The sequence below is a fragment of the Lithobates pipiens genome, unplaced genomic scaffold (genome assembly GCF_037356315.1).
Source record: "Lithobates pipiens isolate NorthernLeopardFrog02 unplaced genomic scaffold, aLitPip1_a1.2 Scaffold_19, whole genome shotgun sequence".
NCBI lineage: Eukaryota > Metazoa > Chordata > Amphibia > Anura > Ranidae > Lithobates > Lithobates pipiens.
Genome location: NW_027507764.1, coordinates 73,348,295 through 73,365,871, shown reverse-complemented (window position 1 = coordinate 73,365,871; position 17,577 = coordinate 73,348,295). Strand labels below are relative to the sequence as shown.

At 42.9% G+C, this 17,577-nt stretch overlaps 1 protein-coding gene across 4 annotated transcripts in view; it reads left to right on the top strand.

Annotated features, from left to right (window-relative positions):
- ST8SIA6 (ST8 alpha-N-acetyl-neuraminide alpha-2,8-sialyltransferase 6) overlaps window positions 1-17,577 on the top strand; it is a 173,762-nt gene that overhangs the window by 147,567 nt on the left and 8,618 nt on the right. For all 4 annotated transcript variants that reach the window (XM_077490900.1, XM_077490902.1, XM_077490899.1 and 1 more), the window contains one exon: window positions 12,600-12,712. In XM_077490900.1, coding sequence (XP_077347026.1) covers window positions 12,600-12,712 — 113 coding nt within the window. The remainder of the gene's footprint in view (window positions 1-12,599; window positions 12,713-17,577) is intronic.

The following is a 17,577-nucleotide window of genomic DNA, read 5'->3' as shown; positions in this document are numbered from 1 at the left end:
CTGTCCAGCAGTCTTCACGGAGTGAATGATCCCACACCCTGCACACCATGTAAACCTCGTTGTGGCCTCCGTAAGTGGCGTTTACCACTACTTCTGCAAATGACTCCCAGGTGAAGGCAGAGTAACTATGGGAAGCAGTCCGTGTCCAAGCATCACAAGCGTGATGACGTCATGTTGACGCATTTCACTCATCGGGCAAACTTCTTCTGAACAAGGAGGGGCTAGGGGTGGGTGTCTTTTTATATCCTCTGTAACTATAGCGTATTGGTTGTCACCCATACTTAAAGCACCATGTACATCCCCTCTACAGACTTTCATCACATGAATAAAATAAGTCAGAGTGCAGAAAACTGTTGCTAACCTAGCTATAGCATTACAAGGCGACTGTCTATTATTCCCTCCACCCGGGTGTTCAGGTATGGACTCATCTCAGTGAGGTTGGGAGTACTTGTGATCACAACAGCATGTATATGGATGGATGACTGTCCATGGTAGCTGTGTCATTTTTGGCAACATTGTCAAATTTTACCTTCTCATATGGTGGAGGGGTATTTTTGCATTTGGTTGAAATTTGTACTTTTGTAAAACCGGCTGTTTCTTGTTGACAAATTCTTGAGGACCTTTGTCCTTTTTTTTATATAGACTTGGACCGGAATCCTGCTTGATGGGTTTGGTTTTAATGGTTTTCATGTGCAGGAGTAGTATATGGGAGAGGTTTTCTTACTTTAATGGTGTTTTTGGGATTTTATATGGTATTTTGTAGTTTACCAATAAAGCATTGTTGCTTTTTTAGTTTATGTCACTTATTTTTTATTTGCAGTAGTTTTATATTTAGCTGAAAAAGCAAACACATATTGAGCCCTAAATTGGTATAACACCAGTCAAATGTATATAATACATACTAAATAAATAGTGTATCAAGCCATAAGACCAAAATACTTCATAAAACCACCACTAATCTCATGTGGAAAAAAAAATTAGGCAAATATATCCTGAAAAATAAATTATGAAAAACAAATGAAATGATGAATAAAAAAATAAAATAGAATCATCACCCTACATGTACCCTATTGCATGATATGCGCTGAAAGGAATACTGTATATAGTAATAAAACATACTAGTGAAGACTAATGACTGCCAACAAGTAACCTAAATAAAGTGGTGCAGGAGAGAAGTGGTGGACCAAACCAGAGGGCAGGTGAAAACAAGACAGTATCATGGAGCAATAGAAGGACTGGAACAAGGAAGCTTGGGGAGATTGTAGGCAGGGTTAGTCTACTTTCCCTACTGTAGGTGGTGCTCAACCATAGTGATGGTACTTTTAGAGAGGAGGCCAAGGGGAACATGGTTCCTCTATGGCAAGGGTAGGCAAACTTGGCACACCAGCTGGGGTGAAACTACAAATTCCATCATGCCTTTACCTCTAGAAGTCATGTGTTGTCAGGGTCTTGCAATGTCTCATGGGACTTGTAGTTTCACCACAACTTGAAGGCTGAGGTTGCCTACCCCTGCTCTATCGCTTCCTGGGTCACTGGGAAAGCTATCTGGTTGGATGCTGCCGCCCCATTTGACTCTCGCTATTTAAGGCCCTGGCTCCCAGGCCTGGTTGCTTTTTGGTAGAGGGTAAAGTAGGGACAGGTATCCTGCCTGGTAGCTAGCATCAGGGAAAGGTTCCTGATGAGGAGGGAAAGCATAGGGCTCGTAACTTCTATGGACATGCTCACAAAACACCCAGGGCGCAGTCTGCCCCTCCTAACAGGCGCTGTCAATGCAATTGAAATCTACTCTCTACACGCTGTTGGAACCATGAGGGTTCCCGGCTGGGCAATCTTCCCATCAGATTTATTGTGCACTGTCACTGCATTACTTCAATATAAGTATTACATAGCATTTGGACTGTGTGTGTTATTGCCGCTGCATAATGCTGCACCCCATCTACAAGCTTGTTGGTGATATATATATATAGGAATAAAATATGTTTGGTGGCATATATAAAGGAATAAAATATATAAATAAATGGTACCATTCTTAATAAGTATGCTAAACCAGAAGTAACAAAGCCAAAAAGCAAGAACATGTGCAGAATCATTTTCTATGGTGTTCATGGTGACCCCCCCAGAGGTTTTGGCCTCAAGCACATGCCTAGGCTGCCTGTTTGGTAAATACAGCCCGGAATGTAGGGATGACAGATATCCCTATAAGGCTGTAAACACTTGTCAGAATTCTTTTTCTCACATCACCTGGGAAAGAAAAGGCTTTACACGGCTCATGTCGCAGCTAATAACAATACACAATTATATCAGCTGGCAGAAGTCCAACTGCAGAAGAGTCATTTCCGAATCCTCCGGTGTGCGTCTTATAGCTCCTCACTGCAGGCACTTTCATTTTACTAATGAAAGTCTGATAATAAAACTCAGCATACAATGGCAAAATTAATAACATTTTCTTATCGATATTGTGGAAGTGCCTGCAGACTTTTTCCTTCAAGCTTTAAAATCACTACAGGCGTACAATAGAGTAGAGCTGCCTTATTAAATCCCGAACACTAAACCCCCCCCCCCCCCCCCCCCGCCATTTCCTGTCCCAGTAACAACATTGATACCAGGACAGGAAGTGAGGGTAAATCTTTTCAATGGCTACACAATAGCAAAAAATATATATATATATATATATATATATATATATATATATATATGTATGTGTGTGTGTGTGTGTGTATATATATATATATATATATATACACTTTCAAGTGCACTTGCAGTGCAAAGTGGGTTTTCCTTTAGTAAATAACCCCCATTGTTTATTGGGTATGTAGGCAGTTTATCTATATACCTCTTTATATACCACCACTCCTCCTTTATACACCTACACCTTCAACAAGGGCATCATTTACCTGCATAGGTAAATTTTTTGGAACAAAACAAGCAGTTAACCCGGGGGGGCGCTACAAGGGTAAATGATTTTCTTTGCCAGAGTTCAGCTTTTAATTGGTAAGGTTCAGAAAGCCTAGAATATCTTTTAGCTTTTTATTGCTGTCTGTGTTCTGAGATTTCCCCCTTATTTCCAGAGTAGAGCTGCACGATTTTGGCTAAAATGAGAATCACAATTTTTTTGCTTAGAGTAAAGTTCGACGATTCTCACGGCGTAACATCTTTCATATTGTACAAAAATAAAATCGGGCTAACTTTACTGTTTAGTTTTTTTTTAAATTCATGAAAGTGTATTTTTTCAAAAAAGATTGCATTTAAAAGACTGCTGCGTAAATACGGTGTGACATAAAATATTGCAACAACACCATTTTATTCTATAGGGTCTCTGCTAAAAAAATATATATATATATATATATATATATATATCATGTTTGGGTGTTCCAAATAATTTTATAGCAGAAAATAATGTTGTAGCGCCGGCTCCTGACGAGCACGCGCTATATGTTTTTTTCAATTTAATATTCCTAAAACCACAGTTGGGTTTTGGGGCTAATTATGCCAAATTGTGGTTTCAGTACCAGTCTAGCTGGATTGCACTGGGTTCTCCTTGGTCACAGGTGTCGCTGTCACCACTGGAAAGTGTGAGAATGCAGTTTAGCTAGGCATATCGAGTGCCATCCTTTCTCGGAACCAGCCCAGTGGGAGTGTCATCCTGCTGTGCATTCTGGGAGGTGGTATTTAAGGTATGGGAATCACGTTATTCTGGGTTCCGGTCCAGAAGATCCTTCTGTCTGTTGGTCCTGACCAGCCCCCATGGCCCTCATGGCCTGGGGTGCAGATCCATTCAATTCCGAGTCTTGGGGCTGGATAGCCTGGGGCGAAGTAACTGAGAGGATTCAAAGGTGGTCCGGTGCCGTCTCACCTGAGGAGAGGCACAGCAACTGGAGAAGCACCCAGGGGAGGACTCTTCGGGAGGAGGCTATGCACAAGGCTGGCTCCTCCGAAGGAGCCTGGAGACTCAGTTGAAGGACACTAAATGGATCTACACTCATATGGTATCACCGGACTGGCTGCGAGGTACTGATACCGTATGATAGCTCTTTCAATATTTCATAAAAACACAGCTGCAGTAGGAGTCCCGACGCGTTTTGTCCTCAAAAGACGTCATCTGGGGCCAAACGCGTCGGGACTCCTACTGCAGCTGTGTTTTTATGAAATAAGCGCTTGATTCATTGTTTACATGTAAGTTCATTACTTTTTTTATTAAATTTTCTTTAAAACGGAATTACACTATTGTGGCCCTCATTTCTCTTTGTATGGGTTCAACAATGTGAGTTGGATTATATCGCTGAAGATTTGACAATTGTTTTGAGTACTGGAATGGATTAGTCTGATCCGAAACTTCCCTGGAGAGTTTATCTTTGAAAGATTTTGCATACGAGTGCACAAGCCTTTGCGATCCTTCGAATGTATATTCGTTTGGATCCAATACATCTGGTAAGCCTATATCATAAATGGTGATGGGAATACCACATGGTGTCTGCATGTTAGTCTCATATAAAGAAGGTGGACGGTGATTTTTACTTCACGTTTGGATTGGATCACTATCTACAAGAGACTTTTTTCTTTTTTGGACTTTCTCGTATCACTATATGTTTTTTATGATTTTTTACACCAATGAATTATGCACATAAGGTGTATCTTTTGAATGCTATATAATTCTGGATTTAATGTCTGGATAAACATTGTGAGATCACTGATTAGTTATATATAAGGTCACTCTTTCTTTCTTTTTCAGCGCTACACTATGATTTAATATTTGAGGTATACAACCGCTTTAAAAGTTTGGGGCTGCATTTCTACCAATGGAGTTGGAGACATGGTCAGGATCAATGGTGTCCTCAATGCTGAGAAATAATGGCAGTTATTTTTCCACCATACCACTTTTTAAGGGAGGTGTGTGATTGGCCCCAAATTTATTCTACAGCAGGACAATGACCCCAAACGTACAGCCAATGTCATCAAGAACTAAATTCTGTGTAAGGAAGAACAAGGATTCCTGAAAGTGATGGTTTGGCCCCCACAGAACCCTGATCATGGAGTCTGTCTGGATATACACGAAGAGACAGAAGGATCTGAGGCATCCGACACCCACAGGAGATGTTGTGAGGGCAAAGGGTTGTCACACCAAATATTGATTTGATCCGGACTTCTTTTACGATCATTTACTTTCCATTTTGTTAATTGATAAAAAATAAACTATTATCACTTCTATTTATGAAAGCATTCCTAATTTATAGAATTTTTTCACACCTGCATAAAACTTTTACACAGTACTGTGTATATATACAATTCATAAATATATATATATATATATTTATGGTCGAAGCCCTATGGCCGATACGGATATGAACAAATAGACTTACCATAAGATTAACAACATGAAATGGACCTGAAGTGTGCACTGGTCTGATGGTCGGTATACCAAAATAAGGGGGCATACCCTAGATTAGAAATTAATATTTGGTGAAGAGAAATGAATTTGAGAAATGCCCTGAAAAAGGGGATGGGAGGGTGGGTGCCGCGCACCGGAAACCGACAAAGACCACAGGCGAGCGGGCTGGTTAAATACCCTCCGGGCTCCTCCCATAAATTCAGGCCACCATACTGGCCTTCCTACTTATGGTCGAAGCCCTATGGCCGATACGGATATGAACAAATAGACTTACCATAAGATTAACAACATGAAATGGACCTGAAGTGTGCCCTGGTCTGATGGTCGGTATACCAAAATAAGGGGGCAAAAACATTCAGGTAGGGGTGTAGTTTTATTAGTTTTAGCTTAATTAGTTGAGCAAGTTTGGTGAATGCTTGTGCCATTTCCATCCGAGGATTGGGGATGTACCGGGCGAGGTAGGCAGGGTTCCAACTGCTTAGTCTCTCAATGACGTGACTTGGGACCCATGCCAACATGCTGCCAAGGGTACTCAAATACTAAAGAGTGACCACGGTATGGACCGGGGTCGAGGTGTAGGCTGCGTAGAAGAACCCCATGTGTTTGGGAAACTGGCAGGTACACAAGCGTTAGCACGAAAAGGCAATAGGGGACTAGAGTTTACCCGTTCCGGTAGGAGTGACAGTAGGTAGTCGAGTATGGTTACTCGACACCAAGCACTGCTTGTTCTATAGAAATGGACGTCTATCCTGGAGCCAGATTGCTGGGTTTTTAGACACTGCAAGGTGGAGGATGAAATGGTGTTGGTAGCGAGCCAAGTGACGACTATGCAGAACTTGGCCTGTGGGATTGCTGAAGGCCTGGAATGAACATACAATGGACATTAAACTGGTGCCGCCAAGATAACTGCAGCAGTCTGCACAGGAAGGACACAACCGAGAGCGGTCCAGACCTGGCTTCATCAACAAGATGAACCTAGGCCCAGTTGTCGGTGGTGAAAGCCACGGCTTGTCCTGTCCTGACATGACCCCAGAGTCGAGAGGCTGTCATGACTGGGTATAGCTTGAAGAGGGAGGAAGTCCAGGTAAACCCGGGGTTTAGGAGTATCCCTGATGCCATGGTTCTGTAAACCAGTGGTGGCCAAAAATTGCAGCGAAGCCTGTGGAGGCTGCGGCATCTGTTACTACCAGGGGTGACAGGGGCATCGTAGATGGTCTAAACATCGCTACACCAATCCATGCAGTAAGGAACCTTCCGTCATTGATAGGTCTGCTGTTGCCACGGCATCTAAATTAAGGATCTGAGAGGGGTCCTGTGTCCGTGAGAGGAAGACCAGGAGGAGTCACATAAAGATCGACCCTGGGGAATGGACCGTATTGCAGATTTGAACATTCGTCAGGTGGTGTCTGTGTAGAACCTGGCTGCCAGTGCTACTAACAATAAATTGGCTAGGCCATGGAAAACCACAAAGGGCCAGGTAGATGGCCGCTTGGATGACTAGACTGGGGAATATGCGAGGATTTTATATGTCCCTAAAGATGGCAGTTGTGATGGGCGAGCGTTTGCCGTTGGCTATGGGCTGATGCCTCTGGATGCCTCATAGTGGGGATCTTGCTGTATGGGCCGTAAAGACAGATGGCTCTCCGTGTACTGTAAGGATTAGAAATGCTGAACGCTGGCTAGATATAGCCTGAGCGTGTTACAGGAAGAAGCCAGTTGCGTGTGTCAACATGATCCTGGTGCAGGACGGAAGTTGAACTCAACTGTCCTAAGGGAGAGACAGATAGACAGAAAACGGTGAGTGGCTTGTAAGAAAAGCCACAGGAGACAAGTGGCCAATTAAGTGCTGCTGAAAACGACGTGTAGCCAGTTTGTGTGCCACTGAGAATGTGCTTGCAAAAGAATGATTGCAAGAAGTTATGCTAAGTCGCAAGCCTTGGCATGATTGCAAAAGTTGTGTTTAAACATGTGCTTGCGACAATTGCGCGGGAGTTTGTCACTGGAGATGTGTTCGTAGTGACTGTGAGAAATTCGTGTTACCGCATGTGCTTTGCGAAGACTGCAGGAGTTGTGCTTGAACGTGTGTTTGGATGCGTGCTTGCAACGATTGCAAGATGTTATGCCAAGATGCGTGCTTGCAACGATTGCAAGATGTTATGCTAGGATGCGTGCCTGCAACGATTGCAAGGAGTTACACCAGGATGCGTGCTTGCCATGATTGCAAGATGTTATGCTAGGATGCGTGCCTGCAACGATTGCAAGGAGTTATGCCAGGATGCGTGCCTGCAACGATTGCAAGGAGTTATGGTAGGATACATGGGTAGTCAGGTCGGAAAAGACAGAAGTCCATCCAGTCCAACCACAAATCAAATAAATAAAGTATCGCACAACCCGACACACCCAATTCTACACCCACAGCTGATCCAGAGGAAGGCAAAAAACCCCAACAGAGCATAGCCCAATTTGCTACAGCAGGGGAAAAAATTCCTTCCTGATCCCTCGAGAGGCAATCGGATTTTTTCCTGGATCAACTTTACCTATAAATATAAGTACCCCGTAATATAATGTACATTTAGGAAAGTATCCAGGCTTTTCCTAAAGTAATCTATTGAGCTAGCCAGAACTGCCTGCTAGCAATGATTGCAATAAGTTTGTGCCTGGACATCTGCTTGCAACGATTGCAAGATGTCCATGCTTGAATGCGTGCTTGCAACGATTGCAAGAAGTCTATGCTTAAATGCGTGCTTGCAATGATTCGCAAGAAGTCTATGCTTGGATGCGTGCTTGCAACGATTGCAAGAAGTCTACGCTTGGATGCGTGTTTGCAACGCTTGCAAGAAGTCTACGCTTGTATGCGTACTTGCAACGACTGCAAGACGCCCATGCTTGAATGCGTGCTTGCAACGATTGCAAGAAGTCTACACTTGAATGCGTGCTTGCAACGATTGCAAGAAGTCTATGTTTGGATGCGTGTTTGCAACAATTGCAAGAAGTCTACGCTTGGATGCGTGCTTGCAATGACTGCAAGAAGTCTACACTTGGATGCGTGTTTGCAACGATTGCAAGAAGTCTACGCTTGTATGCGTACTTGCAACGACTGCAAGACGTCCATGCTTGAATGCGTGCTTGCAACGGTTGCAAGAAGTCTACACTTGAATGCGTACTTGCAACGACTGCAAGACGTCCATGCCTGAACGCGTGCTTGCAACGATTTGCAAGAAGTCTATGCTTGGATGCGTGCTTGCAACGATTGCAAGAAGTCTATGCTTGGATGCGTGTTTGCAACGATTGCAAGAAGTCTACGCTTGAATGCGTACTTGCAACGACTGCAAGACGTCCATGCTTGAATGCGTGCTTGCAACGATTGCAAGAAGTCTGTGCCTGGGAATGTGTTTGCAATGATTGCAGGGAGTGTATGCTTAGGTGCGTGCTAGCAGCGATTTGCAAGAAGTTGTTTCTTGGATGTGTATGGAATGAATCCAATATGAATCGGTCGTACGAATGAAAACAACTGGAGCACACCGGAACGAATCGGTGCATGTCAGATGAGACCGACTCAAATCAGGGCACGGTATATGACGGTCAATTTAATGAAAAATCTGTTATGACAGAGGCATAAGCCGGGCGTGCCGCGACTGTGACTGATGATGAACCGGACTCTGGAGCATGCACTGAAATGAGGCTAAAGCACTGGGGCACACCGTAACGAATCGGTGCATGTATGCAACTGGATTCGAAACGGAACGCGGTACGTGGCGGTGAAATTATTTTGATTACCATGACAGAGGCACGAATCGATCATGCCGCTGTTGCGACTGTCCGTTAATCGTGCATGCTCTGAAGCATGTACTGAAATGTGGCTGAAATACCTGGGGCGCGCCGAGACGAATTAGTGCACGATGCGACTGGATTCGTATCGGAGCGTGATACGTGACAGTGAAAATGATTTCCCATGACAGAGACATGAATCAGGGAACCGAAACCTGCAACCGATAATGAATCCTGACTCTGGAGCATGTACTGAAATGAGGCCGTAACCAACTGGGGCACATCGGAACGAATCGGTGCATCATGGATGTGACTAGATTCGAATCGGAGCGCGGTAAGTGACAGTGAAATGAGTGACAAAAGTTTGCCATGACAGAGGCCCGAATCGGTCGTGCCGCGATTGCGACTGACAACGAACGGGACTCTGGAGCATGTACTGAAATGAGGCCGAAAATACCTGGGGCACGCCGGGACGAATTGGTGCATCGTAGATGCGACTGGATTCGTATCGGAACGTGATACGTGACAGTGAAATGATTTCCCATGACAGAGGCACGAATCGGTGCGCTGCAACCTGCGACTGACAACGAACGGGACTCTGGAGCATGTACTGAAATGAGGCCGAAAAATACCTGGGGCACGCCGGACGAATTGGTGCATCATAGATGCGACTGGATTCGTATCGGAACGTGATACGTGACAGTGAAATGATTTACCATGACAGAGGCATGAGTCGATAGGGGGTGGAGTGTCACTTTATTTATATATATATATATATATATATATATATATATATATAATGTTTGTGTATATGTGTATATATATATATATAAAATTAATTTTTAATATATATTTTTTTCATTTAACGTTATTGGGCAAGTGGCAGGTCCTCTTTATTGGAGATTAGCTGTATCTGCCTCCAATACAGCTAATCATGGGTGCACCTTCAGAGCCTCATAAAAGTGGTTGGGTGGATCTGGATCACTTTTACCTGAAAGTCCTTCGCCACTACTAAAATTGATACCAGGCTCACCGTAGCAGCAGAACTTGTTTCAAAGTGGATGTAAACCGATTCATGAAATTTGAGCTGGACACATCTATCTGCAGTAATTTGTTATCTCTCTCCAAAGCACTTAGCCCTTGTACACACGGTTGGATATTCCGATGGACAATGTCCGATAGGACCGTGTTGTCGGATAATCCGACAGTGTGTGGGCTCCATCGGACTGTTTCCATCGGAGTATCCGACGGACCAAGTTTTCCAACTTGTCTATAAAATTTTCTGACAACGTGATCCGATCGAACTTTGTCCGATCATGTGTAGAGAATTCCGATCGGACAAAGTGCCACGCATGCTCAGATCAAATTCCTAGACCAAAGCTATTGGCTACTAGCCTGAACGTAGTCCCGTCCTAACGAAATAACGTCATCACGTTACGTACGATCGGATTTTCTGACAACTTTGTCCGACTGTGTATATGCAACAGTTTCGGACAAAATCCGTCGGACAAAATCCGACAGATTTGGTTGTCGAAATGTCCGACCATGTGTACAAGGGCTTAGTCTCGTAGCTCTGTCCTGCCCCTTCCTCTTTTGTAAGCCTGATAACCTTTGACAAACTCTCTGAGGCCTGTATGTTGGAGGCGTTTGCTTTGAATAGGTTAGCAAATACCACCAAAAGAAAGCTCTTTTTGTGGGAAAAAAAGGACGTCAATTTTGTTTGGGAGCCACGTCGCATGACTGCACAATTGTCAGTTAAAGCGAAGCAGTGCCGAATCGCAAAAAGTGGTCTGGTCTTTGGCCAGCAAAGTGGTCCGGGGCTGAAGTGGTTATCCAATTCAGCCCTGGAAAGTTTTACCCCCTTAATGACCAGAGCATTTTTTGCGATTCGGCACTGCGTCGCTTTAACTGACAATTGCGCGGTCATGCTACGTTATACCCAAACAAAATTGACGTTCTTTTTTTCCCACAAATCAAGCTTTCTTTTGGTGGTATTTGATCACCTCTGCGGTTTTTATTTTTTGTGACAATTTTGAAAAAATAGCTATATTTTTAACTTTTTGCTACAATGCATATCCCCCAAAAATATGTAAAAAAAAAAAAAACGAATTTCTTTCTCGGTTTAGGCCGATATATATTCTTCTACATATTTTTGGTAAAAAAAAAAATGCAATTAGTGTATATTGATTGCGCGAAAAAGTTATAGTGTCTACAAAAATTTGGGATAGATTTATGGCATTTTTATTATTAATTCTTTTTTATTAGTAATGGCGGTGATCACGTTGCAGCGGACAGATCAGACACTTTTGAGCTAAAAATAGCCACTGATTACTGTATAAATGTCACTGGCAGGGAAGGGGTTAAACACTAGGGGGCGAGCAATGAGTTAAATATGTTCCTTCAGTGTGTTCTAACAGAAGATCCCTGTCATGTCACTAGGCAGAACAGGCAAATGGCTTGTTTACATAGGCATTACCCCATTCTGCCTCTCCTCGCCACGGTCATTGGCCACAGAGGGACATGGAGTCCGCGAGACCTGTGGGCACGCTCCTGCGGCGGCGTGCAAGTGCCTGCTATCCCTGGAATTACGAAGGGACATACGGGGTCGCCTTTTTGTGCTACCATGCCATTCTGCCGACGTATATCGTTGGCAGAATGGCAGTTAAGCAGGTAAGTCATGATAGACAGCACAGTGCTTGTGCTGTGCCATTTACCCCTCTCTACGGTATGTTCTCCTGGAATAAAATATTGTTTTTAAAGTTCCTGTGTCCCCTGTCTTCTCTCCCCCCTCCCCCTGTCAAGTCAGGAATAAGTATTTTCATATCATTTAAAAAAAAAACATCTTGATTAAAATCCTTTTTAAAATGATGTAATCCATTTCATAAAAAGATTATACTGGTATAAGGTGCAGATGTTTTATGGAGAATATCTTTTTTACAGCTCCTTTGGGGGCTTACGTGATCTGCTTTTCTTCTCCATTCTGAGAGCCCACTCCGAGCCCCTAAAAGGGAGGGGCCACTGATGTCAGCCGAGAGGAGAGAAGACCGCCGGTGGCTGTAAATATGGTATTTTTTAATACAGTTACATGGGGAGACACACTGCACCTTATACCAGTATAATCGTTTTACAAAACAGATTACAGTTTTTTTTTCATTAACTTTACTAGCAGGGGCTTATTTTCAGGGTGGGGCTTATATTGCAATTCTCCCTGATAATCACGCTAGGTCTTATATTCAGGGTAGGGCTTATTTTCAGGGAAGCACAGTATCACTCCATACACTGCCCAGATAGGCAAGGAGGAAGATAGCCTCAAGGGTGCTTTTTTATTGATCAGGAAACCACTTTTAACAGAATGGCATTATGTTATAGATGCTTTGTTTTTATCATGTGAAAAAAAAGGTAAGAAAAGAGAAATGTTAATGATGTGGTTATATTAATATTTTAGTCACAGCCCTTTGATGGAATTCCCTTCAAGCAATGCGCTGTGGTTGGCAACGGTGGAATGTTAAAGAACAGCAGCTGCGGGGCTGAAATTGACCAATCAGATTTTGTCTTTCGGTAAGATAAACCTTGAGCATTTCTTTCTCTAAGTATAAAACTTTAAGCTTCCATTTTCTATTTTCCCATCAAGAATGCTGAGTGGCCAGCATGAGACCCTGTCCTGTAGAGGCTTCTACAACTGTGTTGTCTTTGGGCCGATTCAAAGGGTAACAACACTTTTTGTGGAGAAAAGAAATAGCAAATAAAAAATTATATATACAGTATATAAAATCATATACAATTGCTACACAAGCCATATTGAAATTCGACTTTTATTAAAAAATTACCTTTCCTTTTCAATCTGCAGCGCTGTAATTTTCTGTAAAATGTAATGCAATATGACAACCCGGAGACTTTCTGTACACAGTCTGTGTACAGAACACCCCAGAAATGTAATTTCCTGCCTGCATGATTGGCTCACTGATTTTCCCGGAAGTCTGCACTAATATACACATCAGAATTTAGGCATCTCCTCCAACAAAAATAACATTTTTGGTGAGAGATTCCCAAAGGGTTAATCGCTTCTTTTTTTTTCTCAATTAAATGTTTTAGTTTCCATTTTTTGAGTGGTACAATATCAAGACTTATCCACAACTTAAATCTTAAAGTGGTTCTAAAGGCAGAATTTTTATCTTAATGCCCCCCTCAGCCCCCCTAATACTTACATGAGCTCCATCTCAATCCAGCGATGTGCACGAGTGCCTCGGCCATCTAGGACTTTCCCACTGCTGTCAATCAAAGTCAGTTAGCCAATGAGGAGAGAGGAGGTGGGGCCAAAATGCAACCCCACGTCTGAATAGACACACAGAGCTGCGTCTCGGCTCTGGTCCTCGATAGCAAGCTGCTTGCTGTAAGGAGCACTCGGAAGAAGGGAGGGGCTAGGATGACCAGCGAGGGACCTGAGAAGAGCAGGGTCTGGGCTGCTCTGTGAAAAACCATTATGCAGAGCAGGTAAGTAAAACACGTTTGTTGTTTTTAAAGAAAACAAAAAAGAGACTTTAGAATCACTTTAAATACTATTACATTATGATACTTAGCTAGTTGGTAATGAAAAAGTCACTCCCATTCAAATTCAAAATGCACATTGCCATAACCCAACAAACAGCTTTTTCTTCAGAGCTAAAAAAAGGTAGGAATCTGCAAAAATGTTCATTGTTAACCCGAAGGGGATTTTTTTTTCTCAACAAAAGTGGAGTTTAAATGCAAGCCAATTGCAAAAAGTAGCAGTGTTGTTATAGGCTTTACAAGAGCAAGAAAGAGCGCACACCAGCCCTAGTGCATTAACGTTTATTAAACTTAGTAAAAGAATAAAAAAGCCAAGTTTTTCACTCACAAACCGCCGATTTGGTTATTGCATTGACAACTGAAGCCTCCACGGCTACCTCCTCCCCCGATTTCTTGCTCCCTGCAGCGGCTAACATGACCTGAAGAAGGAGGCCACGCCTCCGAAACATGTTGTCACGGAAACAGTTCGTTAGAGCCAGCGTTAGAGCCAGCACACACGCTGAAAGATCCGCCCCCCGCCGCGAGTGACGTCATCCACAGCCGGCAGGTCCGTGTATGTGAGGCACGGAGAGAGGGACAGCGTACCTATAGCAAGCAGGCGAAGTGAATGCCTGGTCACCTTTGCTGTTAGCCGCTGCAGGGAGCAAGAAATCGGGGGAGGAGGTAGCCGTGGAGGCTTCAGTTGTCAATGCAATAACCATATCGGCGGTTTGTGAGTGAAAAACTTGGCTTTTTTATTCTTTTACTAAGTTTAATAAACGTTAATGCACTAGGGCTGGTGTGCGCTCTTTCTTGCTCTTGTACTCTATAGGATTGTCTGCCACCCAGTGGACTCCAGTAAGAGCAGCAACGCCCGGAGTGGATGTAACACATATTCTTTAGAAGCATTCTGGAGGAACTGGATAGGTGGGGACAGCGCCGTGCTTGATATATATATATCTTTGTATTTGTTATAGGCTTTGTTCAGTTTTGGGCACAATTTCACAAAAAAGGATATTGGGGAACTGGGGAAAGTGCAGAGAAGGGCAACCAAACAGATAAGAGGCATGAGCTCAGCTATTGGGAAAGATTAGACGAACTGAATTTATTCCATCTTGAGAAAAGGAGATTAAGGGGGGATCAATATGTATAAATACATAAGTGGTCCATATAGTGAACTTGGTGTTGAGTTATTCATGTTAAGGAAAAATGGGAAAGGAGGCCAGTCCCCTACTGGTGCCCCATGAATGAAAAGAGTGTGGAATCTCTGTACCAGTTTAGACAAGTTGGTTTAAAAAAAATTAAATTTTTATACAAAAAAAGATAAAAAAGGATATCCCAATACATTGTAACATGTTCAATAAATTCCATGCCAAGACAATATTAAAAATATAATATAGCAATACATGTGTGTCACTAATATTTAAAGTGCCCCTCAGGTACCCAGAGGTAGGTATAGTGGGTCCTCACAGGTCATGTATTCCTCAACATGTTTCACGGACCTCTACCACTTCATCATCAGGAGAATTGTCTGAAATGAGTTATTCACATAATAATCAAAATAAAGCATATAAACATGGTTTACACCATGATATGCCAAATATTTAGCAGTATAATGGGGAAAAATACAAGACACAGAGAACACTGTCACTTACCAATAAGCAGCCAAGATCGAAGCACCACCCAAAAGATTCCGCTACGGCGGATGTGGGGGACGTATACAAGTGGAGTAATTAAGATAGAAAAATATATAATAAAATATGTAGGTAGATTAATGGGCAGTAAAAAGCAAGGGGGGGGGGGTAGGAGAAGGGGAAAAGGAGGATAAAAAGGGGGAGGAAGGAGGGAGGTGATAGAAAAAAAGGGGGGGGGAGAAAGCAGGGGGGGGGGAGATAAAGGGGAGGAGAGGCAAAGGAAGGAAAAGAGTGGGGGGGGGGTGTAAGGGGAGGGGGGAAAAGAGTAATGGGGAGGGGAAAGGGAATGAGGGGAAGGAGGGAAATAGAGGGATGGGAAGAGAAAGCCCTGTAGATAACTGGGTAACTGACCTTACTAGACCAATTAAATTGGCATCTATCCGGTGGGGGGGGGCACGGAAAATTAAATTAGAGCCAGACTTCTAGTCTCCTATGAATGGCAATACTCAGCCAGGCACCCAAGGTTAGGCTGGAGCCACAGAGCTGAAGCATAAAACTATAAAGTACAAGGGAAAGAGAAGCATAAGTGGATACATACTATAAAGTACACCATGCTGGACCCAGCTCCCATCAATAAGGGAGCATGGGTAAGTCCAGTCACAAAAGAGAGAATAAGCAATGTGTATATAGCTGCTTTCTTACCTCACCACACTATACATGCATGTATATAGCTCTCTTTTGTGCCTGGACTTACCCATGCTTCCTTTTTGATGGGAGCTGGGTACAGCATGGTGTACTTTATAGTAGAGCAGGTGAGCCTGGGGTAGCCCACCCCCCTCCTTACAGGCACAGGGGCACACTGGACACACAGTACAAGTTTTTCAGTGTGTCCCCTCATCGATGTTACATCAGTAACAAACAAATGGCCCCGGCCCACACCTACAACTGGCCATCACAGCAAGGAGCACATAGAAGGGTAACGCATGCAAAACAAAACTAAAGCAAATTCTCAGCTCAACTCTCCAACCAGTCTGCTACCAAGAAAATTCCCCTGGGGCAAGGGCCATTTGTTTGTAAAAGCAAATAAAAAAATATTAAAGACCATATAAAATAATATATTAAACCCGAGTGGCCATAAAAGCTGGAACCTATTGGTCTCTTATTTCCCACGCGTTCTCCTGAATAAGCCAAGATTATACCAGGCCATAGGAGGCTATTTCATCTAGGTGCACCGTTACATAGGCTCTGACTCCGTAAAGTTATCCTTTTGTCTATCATATGGAGCTCACTTTTCACAACTTGTCCAGTCCGTGGTTTTTAGGGAGTTAGCTGCTGCAATGATGTCTTTATGTTTTCTCCAAGACTCACCTTTTCCTTTTTCTGGCCACAGGCCTTACCGTGCAGGTTCATATGGGAAAGGGTACCAGAATACATCCTCATCTTGACTACTCTCTTTTCCAACCCAAAAGACTCAATATACCCCACTTCAAGGCTTCTACCACACTATACACGGGTCTCGCTCACTCCCACGCCTATGATTGGTAAAAATTTACCAAACCTTACCAGTAGCCCTCTTTTACATGTTGTCCCAACACACTTTAACTTCCAGTGTGACAACACTGCTCCACTATATACTGTATACAATCTAATGAGTAATCGTTGTGACCCTAGGACAGGAAGTGAGTTAATAGCAGGATCATGGGTGATAATAAAGTGAAAATGCATGAAAAAAAGAAAGCCATTACATCTAAAGACTGGTAGGCTTAAATATATAATATTTTTCTTCTTGGGTTTAACAGCTGTTGAGATAAGATTTCAGTCACACCATGGGTGCATTGGTTTGAATGAGTCATTTAACTCATATACTTTCATATGGAAAGGAGTAGCAAAGTACAACCATTGTGTAGAACCACAAACATCTATGATATTGATTTACATGCAGTAACAAGGATCTTAGAACATTAACATACTAAAGATTATTTAGATCAATTGAGTGTATCTAAAAAAAAGAAAAGGCTTCACATTCCCTTTAATGAACGAAGCTTGCTCTATCTCATAGGTCTTCTTCAAAGTTGGCATCATATCTTTAATGCTTTGCAGTTAAGCATACTTCAAATAAAACAAGGATATGTATGATCCTGACTTCTTTATTAACCATAATAAATGAAGGCAGTAAAAGTCACTTTGTTATTTTTCAATAAGCTGCTGTGTAAGCAGTGCTATTTATGAGCCATATTAATTTTTTTTAACGTCCTAAACACCATG